Source organism: Cloeon dipterum, chromosome 1 (genome assembly GCF_949628265.1).
Source record: "Cloeon dipterum chromosome 1, ieCloDipt1.1, whole genome shotgun sequence".
In the NCBI taxonomy this organism is placed as follows: domain Eukaryota; kingdom Metazoa; phylum Arthropoda; class Insecta; order Ephemeroptera; family Baetidae; genus Cloeon; species Cloeon dipterum.
Window position 1 is genome coordinate 41755993 of NC_088786.1, and position 15625 is coordinate 41771617.

The 15625-nt window shown below is 44.2% G+C and overlaps 3 protein-coding genes across 5 annotated transcripts; 1 reads left to right on the forward strand and 2 right to left on the reverse strand.

The window, feature by feature from the left end:
* Position 1: 1 nt before the first annotated feature.
* Pal2 (Peptidyl-alpha-hydroxyglycine-alpha-amidating lyase 2) lies at positions 2-3009 on the reverse strand. The gene is made up of 5 exons (XM_065479275.1): positions 2846-3009; positions 1920-2267; positions 1560-1865; positions 569-766; positions 2-398 (listed from the first exon to the last, which is right to left on the reverse strand). Exons 1-5 carry the CDS (start codon positions 2987-2989, stop codon positions 297-299), a joined length of 1098 nt encoding a protein of 365 aa, XP_065335347.1. The 5' UTR covers positions 2990-3009; the 3' UTR covers positions 2-296.
* Positions 3010-3316: 307 nt separating this feature from the next.
* LOC135940988 (uncharacterized) lies at positions 3317-6484 on the reverse strand. Its single transcript, XM_065486176.1, has 3 exons — positions 6435-6484; positions 6263-6370; positions 3317-3792 (listed from the first exon to the last, which is right to left on the reverse strand). Exons 1-3 carry the CDS (start codon positions 6450-6452, stop codon positions 3634-3636), a joined length of 285 nt encoding a protein of 94 aa, XP_065342248.1. The 5' UTR covers positions 6453-6484; the 3' UTR covers positions 3317-3633.
* Positions 6485-6786: 302 nt separating this feature from the next.
* Positions 6787-14105, forward strand: Su(var)2-10 (E3 SUMO-protein ligase Su(var)2-10). 3 transcript variants are annotated; one of them, XM_065486145.1, is made up of 10 exons: positions 6787-6908; positions 8091-8204; positions 8406-8575; positions 8635-8743; positions 9457-9736; positions 10225-10346; positions 10486-10846; positions 11244-11478; positions 12070-12371; positions 13579-14105. In XM_065486145.1, exons 1-10 carry the CDS (start codon positions 6906-6908, stop codon positions 13878-13880), a joined length of 1998 nt encoding a protein of 665 aa, XP_065342217.1. In that variant the 5' UTR covers positions 6787-6905; the 3' UTR covers positions 13881-14105. The 3 variants fall into 3 exon arrangements, with proteins under 3 accessions (XP_065342217.1, XP_065342228.1, XP_065342237.1); XM_065486156.1 differs by having other exon boundaries at positions 10504-10846; XM_065486165.1 differs by having other exon boundaries at positions 9559-9736.
* The last annotated feature ends 1520 nt before the right edge of the window (positions 14106-15625 follow it).

Here is a 15625-nt window from a genome sequence, read left to right on the forward strand (position 1 = left end):
CTTCAAACAAATAGACATTCACTTTATTTGTGCTCTACACCTTTTCCTACCGACGAGACAAACGATCGCGCGAGAGTTTCTTTTTCTTAGGAACGAATCGGGTTTAAAAGCCTGGCGGCGAAGAATATAGCCTCCTCGTTTCTTTCTTTTTTTTTCATATACTTCTCTTGACATTGGCTAAGTCTGCGTTTGATATATAATTTTTTAATATATATGTCGTGGTTTGGGATGTAAAGGGGCCAGCAGTCTGTTCTGAATTGATGCGGAAGCAGTGAGAGTGCGCGTGTGCGTCGTCCTCAGACCAACACGAACTTGTGTATCCTGTTCGGCCCGATTTCCGTCACGTAGATTTCGCCCGCCTCCTGCGACACAGCCACAGCGTGCGGAGACTTGAAGCCCTAAAATTACAAAATATTCGGAATTAAATTTATTTCCATTACAAAATTACAAATCGTGGGGCGTTTTAATGGCGGAGGTAGGAGGTTATGCAACCGGCAGGGCCGGCGTGAGACACCGGTTGCCTGTTTTCCGATTGGCAGGCGTTCTGGATTCTGGATCGGATACTTGCCTTTTGCGGCGCCCACTCGTCGAGCACGCGGCCGGCCACTGGGTCGATGGTGAGGCCCAGGTTGGCCGTCGCGTCCGTCTGGCCGGCCACGACGAACAGCAGGCCGCCGTAGCTGGCCACGCCGAACGTCCGGCCCATGTCCGCGTGCCGGAATTCGCCCAGAATCTGACCACCGTCCTCCTGCCGACTCAAGCCAGCCTGAAATTCGAAATTGCGGCGATTAAATCAAGAAGAAATTAGGAAATTTTGAGCACAACAAAAAATTCCTCAGGTGGTGCAACCTGAGGAAGGTCGGTGGCAAGCAAGGATTAAAATTCACCGCCGAGTATCGTCAGAAGGGATAGAAATTACTCAAAAAGCATAAAAAAATCAACCTGGGAGCGGATCTCAGGTCGGGGTACCCTGAAAAAGGTCAGTAGGGTAACTCAGGTCAAAGCCCCGTTCGAGACCTTTCCGATGAGGGGTCGTGGTTGATGATCGGACGAGCGGCTGAATTTTAAGAAAAATAAAACCATTGTGTTCCAAGAAGCCAAAAAACGGTTAAAAATTAATTTTAATTTTTCTATGGGCACGAAATATCTGAAAATCGGTTTACAAACCGAATATAGTCGGGTGCGAGCGATGGAGTCAGTAAAATCCATTAAATTTGCTGGGTTTAGGAAAAATCACGAATTTTATATATAAATGGAAAAATCTGAAAAACCACGTTTTTCCAACTTTAAAATCTATCTCCTCTTAGGATTTTGATCGGATCGGCTTGTACTTGGTCTTCAAATAATCCCAGATAAATTTTGCGTTGGTTTGTCGTGGAGTTTGTCAAATTTTTGGCTGGTGGAAGTTGGAAAATGTCGAAAAAACGATGAATTCCACTTTATAAAATCATCGGCTCGGTCAAAATTAATAAAAAATTTCCCAAAATTTTATTTATTTGAGGTGGCTCAGCGGCATGTCCAGGGAAATCCGTAGTTTTGAAAATTCGACTTTTAAATACCTTGAGGCAGACGAGTCGGCTAGTCTCTCGGTCGGCGACGCAGACGGCGTCTCGGTCTTCGAGCAGGGCGACTCCGTGCGGCAGGGTGAGCCTGAGCTCTGCCAGGTCGGCGCCCATCTCGCCGACAAAGCCTCCGTCCGAGGTGAAGCGCATGAGGCGGCCGTTGCAGTAGCCGTCAGCCACGAACACGTCGCCGGTTGACGCCACCGCCACGGCCGTCGGCTGACAGAAGTGGCCGTCGTCCGAGCCGGGCTCGAAAGCCACGCCCAGAACTACGCTTGGCTCCTCGTATTCTCCACTTTCGTACTATAATTACAAATTAATTAAATTTAAAAGTCAATTATAAAAAAAAACTCTGACCTTGAAGACTTGGTGAAGGGCAACGTCAGTGAGCCAAGTGTCGCCGGTGTGCGTGCAGACGGTGATTCCGTGCGGCATGAAAAAGGTGTTGCGTCCCCAGCTGCGTTGGATGAGGCCGGTGCCGGAGTCGAGCACGAGCACCGTGTCCACCGGGATGGCGCCCTCGGAGCGCTCTTGGAAGATGAACGAGTCGTTGAAGGAGCGCGACAGCCACTTGGTCGGCCCGCGGTGGAAAACTACTGGCCGGCCTTGCTCGTCCACCGACACGCCTGAGATCTGGCCAAGACGCGGAAGCGAGCGGCCCCAGCCCTCCACCTCCACTGCCTGCACCTGGCTTGAGCCTTCACTCTGCCAACACGAAGATATATTTAATATTTTTTTTTGTCAAAGTGAATTGATTAAAAAATGTTAATCATTTCTGAAAGAGGAAGTCTTTCTGAGCATTTTGATATATGACTCGATAGGGTTCAAATCAACTTGGCTTTGGGGGTTGTTTGGGGGTGAAAATGTCAGAACTAAATATTAGATGTGAAACATCGCATTTTTTAATTTTTGAAAGTAATGATTTTAAGTTTGCAAAGATTCGTGCGCATGATGGCTCAGTTGGCCATCCCTTTAAAACCCACCCCCGCACTACCCTTAACAGTGTCTGGTTCGAACTACGTCATGTCGCATATCTTTTTACTCGTATTGAGCAGCTCATTAACAATTTTAAGCCAAAATCACGGAAAAACGAGTTCACAGAGAGAAATGATTGATTTTTTGGAGTTTTAATGGAATCTAAAAATGATTTTGGGTTCCATTTACCTAACTTAAATTAATTGAAAACCCTAAATATCAGATAAAACACCGTGCAGCAATAGTGAAAGTGATTTGAAACGCAATTCCTCTCAAAAAAAAATCAGAGGGTAGTTTTTTCGGCTCACCCTGGTTCTGGCAGCGTTGTCGAGCACATCGTTGATCAGTTGCTGCACTTCAGGGGCGATCCTGGGCGTCAGGTCGGGATAGGAGAGGGTCCTGCCGAAGGCGCCGCACCCCAGAAGGGCCACCAGCAGCACCACGGACGCCATTAAATTTGTCGCTCTGCTCTTCTTTTGCTCTGCTCTCGCAACCCATTGACGTCATGCGGCGCCGATCGATATGCCCGCGCGCGCGTTCCCAACCCCGTTAACCTCCATTCACCGCCACCCGCATGAATGGTGCGCAATTTACGACAAAGTTATTCCTTTCAAGATATTTTTCTCGCGAAATTTTTATTTCTTTTGTATAATTTAATATTAAGAATTTAACTAATAGGTTGTTTTAACTGTCTTTGAACTAGAAAAAATCAGAAATATTATTTTAATTGAAAATTTCATTTTTTTTTCTTTTAAATGTCGATAAATTAAAAATTCGGGTCACATTTTATAGGTTTTTTATTTAATCATTTGGCACAAAAATCAATATGACTTCATACAATACACGTGTTTTCACGTCAACCTTTAACAATTAATAAATAAATATTACAAATGAGATCGGAGCCAGCTCCTGGCTTTTATTTTTCTGCGGACAGTACAAAGATAAATATTACACAACATTTACGAACAATTAAACACAAATAAATATTTCTGTCCATTGGGAAAGTCTCTAAAAAATCATGGCCTTTTTTTTGGAGAACGACGACGACGTGTCTATTGCTGAGATATTTTTGCATGGCGAAAATGTGCGATGTTTTTCAGTTGTAGGCTTGCACCCAAATGTAGCCGGTGCCGGTCATGGAGCAGTAGGCGTTGTAGTATTTTCCCGGGCTGCGGCAGAACGACCACTGCGGACACCGACACCGAAACTGCGTCTGGAACTCCTCCTTGCAGATCTCGTTGCCCCAGCACGAACGCTAAACAGCACAGAAACACTCATTAATATTACAATACGTTTTCAATTAAAATCACGGCGGCTCGTGATTTTTCAAATTTAATTAAAGGGCCATTATAATGTATAATTTTTACAAAAAGGACAATTTGATCGACGCTCTGCGGAATTGTTATTTTTGTGTATTTAAAGAAGAATGATACTGCAAAAGCCTGGAAAATGCTTGTTGCCAATGCATAAACTCGTCCCTTAGGATTTAGTTAAAGCCTAAATTGTAATTTTTTTGAGAAAATTGGCTGAAAAGTTACCGTGTCTTTCAAATGGTAATGGTTGTCTCCTTACTTGAAATTATTTGCCTCATACATTTTCTAATTAAATATTTCGGTCTCCAATTTAAATCTCTTCAATGTGACCTTTCAAAACGGTTTTGTTGGTTAATTTTGATTTTTTTTTAAACAATTTTCAAATTATATTTTTTAATATTTAGGATCATATATGGCCTATTATTCTTCGCAGGACACAAAGAGTCGACTTCACGGGAAATTTGCGAAAAATCCTTTTTACCGCCTTTACTTGATTTCCATGTATTTTAATATTCGGGAATAGCTTAATATTTGCCAGGTTACCGTGTAAATTTGAAAGAAAACCGCCATCCAAGGGTGCTTGCTGGCATTATTTGGTTAGCACAGCGCATCCGTGTCGGAAATTTTAATTCGCACCATGTAACGCGCGGTCAACAGGGGAACATAAGGCGAACGTGGCTGCTGCAACCATGTCCATATATTGGACAAATCACGACGAGGACGGATCGAGACCGAGCGAAAAATCATTTTATTTTAAGAGAAATTTGGCGAAATCTGAAATTTAATTGTTTATCCGCCCCCGAAACTGCTGTTGGCTTTTTTACACTCTACACTGCAAGTCAGGGGTGAGAAAATGTCACTGCGCTGCAGTGAGAAATCTCAACCCGCCGCATGTCACTGCTGTGTGGTGCGAAAAACTCACCTTTGACATCCCAGATATAATGACATGCGGCGGGGTGAGATTTTCTCACCCCTGGCTTGCAGTGTACATGCTCTCAGCACGTCCCGTAGGCTATTGGGCGCGACAAGGTTTTACCTGACGGGATTACTAATTATGATGGCATTAATAATTGTTGTGTACCGATAAGATTGTAACGACGTGAATTTAGGTATCAATAAAGGCACCGCAAAGAGCCTTCCTTTCGCGAGTACACAACCTGCAAGTATACACGGAAATAATTCGCTAAAAAAAATAAAAAAATAAATTCTTAGAATCAAAGTCGGACTGCAACTTATGAATGCGTTGAGATATCATCCTAAAACTTTCACGAACTATTATTCTTTCTCCCTGAAAAACTTTCCCTGCCCTGAAAAGGTTGTAGGTCAAAAGTTTAGATCACATTTTGGGACCTTTTCCGAGAAATCCAATTTAAATTTAAAATTTTTTCAGTCAAATTGTGGCCGGTGAATATGTGCAAGCAAACAAATTTTCAGAATGGCGGTTTCGTGGAACTCAAAGTTGAAACTTTTGAAACAGGATCGAATCCGTGTTGTCCCAAGCATGAGATCTTTATTTAGAAAATGTGCCCGTCATTTAAAAAAAAACGACTTTCCGTGTCCTATTTGCTTCAACAGACTTTGGGGATTGAAATTGAACCACGTAAGGTTGATTGCGCCCTTCAGGTTCTTACCCTGACATGACCCTGAGGGTCGGAAAGCGAAAAACGCCCATAATGTTTGGTTTCGTTTTACTGGGTTTTGACTCATCACTCTTCAAATTTTGTTATAAATATTTTTCACGTCATAAGAAAATCTGTCCTTGAAATTTAGACGAATTTAATTGTTGTTTAACTAGCTAAAATTACATGGTTCGTGTTCATTTGATTGACCCACAACGATCTGAAGTTAAGAAAAAAATAGTCAATCGTCTAAAATTGACACTTTCGTGAAGGCCTGCCGTGCTTTGCGTCACTGCTGACAGAGCGAGAGCACACCTCAGAAACACCGCGGTTAAAAGGAACACCAATTCGCCGCAGAAGACATTATTAGGGTCCTATGTTTGTTTCCGCACCAACGGGGTTTTTAATCGAATCGCATCTGTCCATAAAGTCGGTGTTGAGGTGCAAAAAAACCGGCCCGTTGAGCATTTCAAGTCACTAAAACAGTGTTGCATTCTCCGAAATTTTTGATATTAGATCGCGGAAGTCTTTGAATAGCTCCCAAAATGCTCCGAGACTCCTGAGAATGCCGTAACAATGCAAGCAAACAACAATTTCAATGAACTGCTCTCTACAAACATTCAACAAAGCAAAAAATGCTTTGAATGTTTGCCTCTAAATAAGCTTTGAGTGAAGTTTAGGCGGCTCGGCTCGATCTCGGTTCTCAATTTTGTCCCGATCCGAAGTGTTTAACCGGTGTCTGGCCTCTTTCCGTGGACTTTTTCCATCGAAAGCAGCTATTCGTGGTGTGTACCTCTGCTAAGTATCCCTTGACTGAGGTGTCCTTGTAGGCGGCCGGACGGGGCAGGGCGTCGACCCGGAGCAGCACCAACACCAGCATCAACCAGCACCAACGCAGCGTCTGCCGAAAATGCCGAAGAGTCAAGTCAGCAGGGCCGAAAAGGAGGAAAATCGGCCAAACTTACCTTACTCAGCTCCATCATCACGAGTAAATAACAAACAACACTCCACGACGACGGGATCCGAAACCCCGGAACATCGATCAAACGCGAAGGCTCAAAAATCGTTTAAATTTCTAAAAATTAATTTAAAACCACTTGGCTGGTTTTAACTTAAAGTTTACACTCTAAACAACTTAATTAACCAGTTAAATTAAATTTATTCCGATTTTTCCTTCAAATTTTCCGAAATTTCGGATTTTTCATTTCTGCATCGATGGGGTCGGAGTATCGATGAATTTTCGAGCCCGTTCTGCGCATACCCGCCAGAGCCACGCATGCGCCCTTTTTTTGGTTGCAAAGCCTTTTATTCCGCGACAACGACGGCAGTTTGCCCTGTTGGGAAGAGGTGGCGGCTGCAGAGCCAGTTTCAGCGGTGTCGAATTGAGAATCGGCTCGAAGCGTCGGACGCAGCCGCAGCCGCCACCCCTCGTAGACATGGTGAGTGTCCGATCGCCCACCCAAGCCCGTCCGACGCCGGACGCGTTCGCATTCCTGCCCCCGGATGGTCGGGGGCCGTCCGGGGGCCGCCGGGACGCATGTTGCGCCGCCGATATTGATCCGGCGACGTCAGTTCAAGGCCGAAAACGCCGCGATTTTCCACGTTTCCTGCACCAGTCGAGGCCGAACCGCCGAAACGAGCGCTCCGGACGAAAAATGATTTTGCGTTTGATCAGGAGAACGGTTTGCGGTGAAAGTATACGCGTTCTTTCGGCTTTGGCTTGCGCACTGGAAATTTCTAGAGTGCTCTAAAAACGTTTAGTCAATATTATGGTTAAATAAATGTTTTTGTTTACGTTTCTGATTTACAAATTTAAAAAATTACTTAGAGATTCAGTGGGAAATTATTTTGAAAGTCAAAACATCAAATTTCCCAATGGCTATAAATGTTCAGGAATATTAATATAAATTTAAAATTATAATTTTAAATTTGTAATTTAAATTTCTTGTTAGGTATATAATATGTTTTGCTGTTGATACAGCGAAATTCCATAAATTCAAATGTTTTAAATCAGAAAAACACAAAATCCTACCTTCAAAAGGTTGGGAAAAATTTTTTAATGTTCGTTTTGTGTCTCCTGTTTGTACTGCATCGTGCATTTTTGCTCATTCCAATATGGCGTCCGTCCTAGCCCTATGCAGTTTATTTAAATTCAAATCGCTTAATGCGAAGAATTTTTTCAACCGTTTAATTCGGTGTGCTAAATATTTCAGGGAATTTTCACTAAAATGCATTTTAGGGGTTAGGCCAAAGCTAAAATTTTCCAAGGTCACCGTGGAAATTTCCGAGAAAATGTGCTTTAAGGTTTCACACCTTTCAATGGGCGAAATTATTATCTAGAGAGAGAATTTTCCCTAAAATTTACACTTCGTGAAGAGAAATCAGACGTGAAAACATGATCAAACCGTGAAAAACAGAAAATTCGCACCTTGAACAACTTACCTGCGCCCTAAAATCAGAATTCTCGGCCAAATTTGCCTGAAATTCCTATCAAAAATCATTCCGCATGCAACAATGATGATAACAAAGGCAAAATTCCCCCTTTAAACCGCGGCAACGCCCCTAATTCGAAAAACTAACTCGCAAAGTTCGCCGCGTGAGAATTTTTCAATCTGTTGCAGCAACTCCGCGCGCGTTCATACGTCGAGTATTTCCCGGCGGATGGCGCTGAGAAGGCGGTGACGTCGCGAAGCGGTGGCGGCGAGGAGGAAATGGCCGATACAACCGACCTGAAGGTGAGTTGATTGCCCTCGCTAGCGGCCGGGTCGCGGCCGCCTCGGCGGCCGCCCGGCCGTCCTCGAGGGCCGCGCCGGGGGCCGGAGGGCCCCGTGAGGGTCCCGCGGCCCCGAATGGGCGGCGGGGCGGCCGAAAAGGCGAGAAAATTCTCGACTGACGACTGACGCGTGTGTTGTGTTTGTGTTTTGTTTTGTTCGCAGTCGATGATATTGTCCTTCAGGGTTTCCGAACTGCAGACGTTGTTGCAGCACGCAGGCAAGAACAGGAGCGGTCGTAAATGCGACCTGCAGCACCGGGCCCTCGAACTTCTGAAGAGCCGCAACGCTAGCCACTACCAGAAAAAAATCCAGGAGCTCTACATCTCGATTCAGTGCGTGTTTTTTTCCCATTTGCTTTGCTAATTTGATGCGAATTCGCGCCGGTCTGCAGGAACAGCAACAGCTTGACTCTCAACCCTGAACCTATTGACCAGATGCGACACAAGGTCGGCCACGGTCAGCAATACCCGCAGTCGGGAGTCTACAACACCCAGCAAATGGTATGGCCTTGACACGAATTGGAGTGACACCATTTTAATGCTTTTTCGACGCTGAAATGCACCATAAATGGTGAAATTACATTAGTGGACCGCTCAATTCAGTTTATTTAATGAAAATCTAGTCTTGTTACAGTTAGTGGCCACCTGTTTTTGTGGTTCCTTACTGTAATTTCGCCTTTTGGGCGTTCATTTTACTAACCCGGCCTTCAATTCGTCGAATTTTTAACGCTTTGAATCTTGCCGGGTGTTTTGTAAAGCGCCTTTTTGCTTTGGGGGTTTCGGAAACTGCCAATAATTTATAAAAAAAAAATATAATCTTAAACTCTTGCCCTGAATTATTAAATCTAGGAACTGTTAATTTTTAGTTTTATTTAAATATTTTGCAAGTTAAAGCTTAAGAACGGATTTTCGTAGCTTTTTTTGTAGTTTTAAAGATTTAAATTGGTATTTGGTTCTTCTAGGACTTAAATAAAAAATCCAAGAACGCACTCTTTTGTTTTAAAGATTAAAAATAAGTAAAATAGAGCAGGGTAAAGGTTTGGGAATAAATTTTAAGCATGTCCCGACGCAGCTTTTCCTTAAAACCCCCGTTCCTTTAATGGTCCCAGCATCCGCCATTTTGCCTCGGCCTTAAAGGACCCGGTGAGGGAAAAGCAAAGTTTGAAATTCGTCGCATGGTGCGAGTGTGGTTTGGTGTGTGTTTGTGTTCCCAGCCTTCGGGGTCGCGGCAGCTGTCGTCGGAGGGCCTGTTCCAGCAGGCGACCAGCAACTCGGCCGGCGGTCCAACTTATTCCTCCCTCAACGCCATGTTGCAGCAGTCGCGCCCCATCCACCTGGGCCACTACGGCGCCGCCGCCTACCAGACCCGCGGCGGCGCCACCATGATGCCAGCCACCGCCCCTTCGCCCAGGTACCCCGTCCACCCTGACGTCCGCCTCAAACGCCTCCCCTTCTACGAGCAGATGTGCGAACTCCTCAAGCCTTCCACCCTGCGTGAGTACCCACAAGACGCCATCTTGAATACAAAATGGCCGACGGAAGAATTTTAAATTGGTCATTTCGACCGCCATGGTTTAATTTCAATTTCAAAATGGCGGATGATTTGTTTTGTATCGAGGTTTTGGTCCTCATTCCAAGATGGTGGCTCTTCGGTATACGGTTAATTTTCCGACATTTTTAAATGGGGCCCTTAAAGAAATCCGCCATCTTGGATACCGTTACGCAAGTGTAATGAGATCATTCAAACCACATAAATCTTAAAATGGTGAAATTCTGACTGCTAGAAGCTTAAATATAGTGCACGTCCGCCATTTAGACATGCAAAATCCAACATGGCGGATCTGGCAGTTGCTTGGATTCGCTTCGAATGCATCCCAATAAGTTTTTCTCCCATTATTTATCGTTCAGAAATACAAGATGGCGACCGCCTGTAAGGATAAACCACCCTGAACCCTGATAAACGATTATTTTCCCATTTTCAGTGCCTTCAAACACAAGCACTCGGATGCACGAGACGAGTTTCACGTTCCACCTGACGCCTCAGCAGGCGACCAAGATCGCCATGTCGTACAACGCGATCACCAAGGGCGAGTACTCGATTCAGGTAAGTGGCCTGTCCCCTGACGCCAGGGTTGCTCGACACCTCCCCCGCCAAATACAGTAGGCGTCTGTTTTTGGTGGGCGTGGTGCGTGTTTCTGTCCGTCCGATGCTTGTTGGAAGACGAGTGTGGAATTCATTGCAGCTGTCGTACAAAACGCAGGTTCAGCTGCGATTCGCCCTGCTGGAGACGTCGACCGAGCAGGAGGACTGCTTCCCGCCGGGCGTGGTGGTCAAGGTGAACAACAAGCCGCTGACGCTGCCCAACCCCATCCCGAGCAACAAGCCCGGCGTCGAGCCCAAGCGCCCGCCACGCCCCACCAACATCACCTACCTGCTCAAACTGAGTCCGACGGTCGGCAACACGGTCACCATCAACTGGGCCCACGACTACACCAGGAATTTCGTCGCCTGGATCGGTCTCGTGCAGAAACTCTCCTCCACCGACCTACTCAACAAGCTCAAAGCCAAGGGCGTCAGGCCTGCAGAGTTTTCCAGGGGGCTGAGTGAGTATTTCGATTCAAATTACCTTTAAACATCCACCGAGACGTCCTAAACATGTCCAATTTAATTTTTTACAGTTACAAGTCGATTTTAACACGATAGGAAACACGCAAATAGGAAAAAGCAGCAGAATTCTTTAGCTCCAAGAATCCTCGACACTGATTGGCTGCACGCAACGCGCAATTTACTAAACAACAATCGTTGCCAGGCAACCGTGGTAGCTGCTGACTAGCGCGGAGCGTCCAGCCAATCAGCGTCGAGATCAAAGAATTCTGATTTTTATCTCCAATTTTAGTTCACATTTCCCGCGGTTTCAGTTTCCGTACCCGCCACGCCCCCTTCCTTAATAAATTGTCATTATTTGTATCATTCCTGACGCTAATTATATGAATTTTGCAGTCAAAGAGAAGCTTCAGGAGGACGCGGACTGCGAGATCGCGACGACCTCGTTGCGCGTGTCGTTAATGTGCCCGTTGGGCAAGATGCGCATGTGCGTTCCCTGCCGGCCGTCGACGTGCACTCACCTGCAGTGCTTCGACGCTTCCCTTTTCATCCAAATGAACGAACGCAAACCCACGTGGAACTGCCCTGTGTGCGACAAACCTGCCCTTTTTGACACAATCGTCATCGATGGGTGAGTTCTACCACTTTTACCAAATAGAAAGTGATGGCAAGACCTCATTTTCAAACTAACTCTAGAAGGGAGGAGTAAAGTACCGTTAATGTGGCATTATTTCCAAGCCAAAACTGTCAGGAATCAAAATGGCTGGTAATTCAAATGACCGTTAGCAGTGCGAAAATTCTTGGCGGCCATTTTCCGGTTTATTGGACAGATTTTCATCATTTAAAGTCACTGTGGCTTTGTCACGTGAATTTTACTTCCGGTTTAGAAGTCTTTAGCGTTTTAAAGTTCGTTAGCAGCTTAATATGATTTAATCGGTGCGTACAATTTTCCCGCCATATTTATTTTCGCTCTTTCTGGCTCACTAAAACGTATACAAAATGAATTTGAGCTCAAAAATTACTCTACTGCGGTCTTATTTATCGGTTGCTTTCTCTGAAAACCAGAAATTACCAATTCTTTGCTATCTAGAGTGGGAAATTTATAATTCGTTAGAGGTTTTAATTTGCCGCCATTTTTGTTTCTTGCTCATTTCTGCGTGGCTTTTCGTATTTAGGCTTCTAATGTGATTTTTAACCATAAAAATTTATTCTTCCCATTCAGCTACTTCCAAGAAGTGCTTCTCTCTCCGCGCCTGCCACTCGACTGCAACGAAATCCAGCTGACGAGCGACGGTTCGTGGACCATCATCAGCGCGAAGAAGGAGAAGAACACGCAGGTGCTGTCGCCCAAGGTGGAGCCGAGCAGTTCGAGTGCGACGGCGGTGGAGACGCTGTCGGACGAGGCCGAGGTGCTCGAGGAGCAGCCGCCCAAGAGGAAGGCGCCCGCGGCCGTGATTGTCGACCTCACCCTCAGCGACTCGGACGACGAGCCGCCCGCCAAAAAGACTGCGCACCGAATTCAAGGTCCAAATGAAAGCATCATCGACTTGAGTTTTTCTCAATGCGACTTTGATCAAATGACCATCTTTGACGATTGCATCCCGGTACTGCTCGACTAGATTTACGATAAACTCAACAAACTCGAATAAATCTCAAAAGCATGATCACTTTCTAGATTATTTATTTTGATTTATTTAATTAAAACCAGTAGAGACGAAAGGGAAGATGACCCGAATTTATAACATCAAACCGTAAATTTTGGTAAGAAAAAATGGCAGGCAGCTTCTTGACTTTTTTTACAAATTTTCGTTGGAAATTTCGTTATATCAATTGTGGTAGTGGCCTCCTTCGATATTTAAAAGTTCAGGTCAATTATTCTTTACAAGGACCGCAAGTGTTCCTGCTGCAATCGCAAATTTTAAATCTAAATCAAGCTCGAAGCCGTTCTGCTGTGAGTGACCATTAAACTTAAATGGAACTTATTAACCGAAAGACATTAGGACAACTAAATCGAATTGTTTGAGGCTTAAAACCAGGTTCAAGACTCAAAACACGAAAAGCAGTCCGAAATCAATGAGTTTGGAATCACATGGTAAGCTTCTGAACCTGTGGATTTTATATTCAAAGCCTGAAATTGTTTCTTCGGGTTGATGTTTAAGATTAAACTCAAGTTCCACATTTAGGGTATCCAATTTTAAAATTCTGCCATCAGATTTTAACTCTGGAGGGTCGAAAACCTATTAAACGACACCAAACTCAATGTTTCAAATTTTTACCTTCAGGTACTAACCCTGAACTAACCCTGAAGGTAAAACACGTAATATCGAGTTGGGTGTCGTTTCATAGGTTTTCGACCCTGTGGAGCACAAATTTTAAATTAGTTATGCCATTTGGGCATCCCAACACCGAAATTTGTTTTTCGCAATTTTTTTCAATGACCTTTACTGGTGTTTTACGGATTGTACTTGTCTAGAATGAATCATATTAAAATTTGAATCTTATAGGGTCAGAAACCGACAATTTTGGACATTTTATACGTGTTTTAATCTCCAGAGATTACTCCGAATGTTGAAATCGACCTTTTAATGGTTTATGTTTGCTGTAAATCCCATTCGTTTTTTCTAAAGAAATCATTGTTAGGTGGATTTATTTTTAAATTTTCGCTGTAATTTAAATGAATTTAAATTTGTGTCAATTCAAAAGCTAATCGTGATCAAAATGAAAATTGCAGATTGCAGTTCGAGTTCATCGTCCAGCAGCGAGGACTCGCCAAACCCGCGGCCAACGTCGCGGAGCTCGTTGGGCTGTCTGACTCCTAGCATAATAACCCTGGACAGCCCGTCGCCCCCTCCGGCACCGCCGTCGTTCGCGGCGCCGTCGAGCCGCAGCGTGGACCAGTTCATGGCGACGCCGCCCTATCTGCCCAACTACTTCAACCCTTCCGCAATGGCCACCGTTTCCATGCCGATCCTCGAACTCGACTCGGACTCGTCGGGCAGCCACAACTCGAGGACCACGTCGCATTTCCAATAGACTGCTGTGAAAGAATGACTGGAAGAAAAGTTACGATGCCAGTGCCGTGCAGCACACCGACTGACCCCCTTTCAAATTGCATCGCCGTTCCCCCTGATTCTGTTCCGTGTAATGTTAAATATATCATGCTTGAGCTGGAAGAATCAAGCCGACTTTCATGTATTAATTCACCGCTCAGAATGAGAATCATCCGCAAATAAAAATGCATATTATAACTTCGATAAAGTTTGACTTTTATTTTACTTGTTTCTTTCATGTTTAAAAATAAAATGCGGACGTTTCTAAATATTTTAAGTGGGATTATAGATTTTTTATTTTAAAATTTTAAATATTGCGCCTAATCGGATGATTATCAAGTTTTTAAGTTCATTACTTTCAAGTAGCCAAATTGGATCATTTAATTAAGGTCAAATGCGACCTCCAGGACTCATACAATATTAATAGTCTTAATTCAAAGAGTTATTTTCTGTAAATTAATACGATCATAGTTCAAATTCGAAGCAAAAAATAAAGATGCAGGAAAGGCACTTTTCCAGAGTTGAAAGGCGTGCAAGATTTATGAGTCTTTAATAGTTTATATTGCGTGTAAATTATTTTCCATCAAGCAAGGTGGACTAGAATTTCTTGTTTATCGAATGAAAGTTCTTGATTAACGACGGAATTCAAGTCAAGCGAATCAATTAGTCTGCGTGCGTGAGCTTTGCATGCTTCAAATTATTTATTTATCGTACGTACCTCTCTATATCTTGGGCTGCTTATTTGCCTGCTTGCCTGGAAGTAAATCCAGGCACTCTCTGCCTCTTCGAGAGGAAAACAGCACACGCGAGATGCAAATCCAATATCTTTTCTATTTCAATCCGAGAAACCTTTTCTTGACGACAGGTGGCTCATATATTGGCTTTTGATTTATATTCCCGCGCAAATCGCATTATTTCGAACTGGCACGGTAAAACTGAATAAAAAAAACAAATATGAAATTTCCTCGCGTGCGGTTAATTAAAGGTATAAGAGGATCTCGTTGTGTAGGCGTCGATCTCACAATCAGCAGCCTCGGTGCAATTAGCACAGATCGTAAGTCGCGCGAGTTTCGCCTCGCGCGGGTCTCGAGAGGGTGCGTCCACTTCAAAAACCATTCTGCGAAATTGAACTAGTTAGTCAGTCAGTCAGCAGAGGAGCTTATTATTCGAAATGCTGCTGGCTAATTAGCACGAATAATGTTTAGAGTTCGACCAAAACAACAAAGAGCGAAAGGGCTTTCAAAACTACGAATATATAAATTGCTCACAATGAGGAAACCCGAGTGGAATCAAATGAGGGATTTTTTTGTTCTGGAGAATAATATGCTAGCTGAGAATACCCTTTTGACCATTTAAATTGGAACATTTCCAAAATTACAGGGCACGCAGTTTATTTCGTTTATTTAGCTCACCGCGGGGGCCCGGATATTAACGTGACGTGCAGACATGCATATGGCGTCTGGTAGAGTCCGGCGGGAAAGTTTCAAAACTTATCAGCACATTTTATTTCTTCATTAACAGATGATTTTAACCCGGTAATTGGCGAATCGGCCGATAGATGGCGCATCAGGTTAATGGAAATGTGACAAAATACGCGGGAATGAAATTATTTGGTCGGCACGCCCCTTTTTCGACGCTTCTGATTGGCCGACTGGATTGGCCTCCATTATTTCGACGTCATTTTGACTTCTGACCGGCGGGAAAACCAACACAGATCGCAATCCGGCC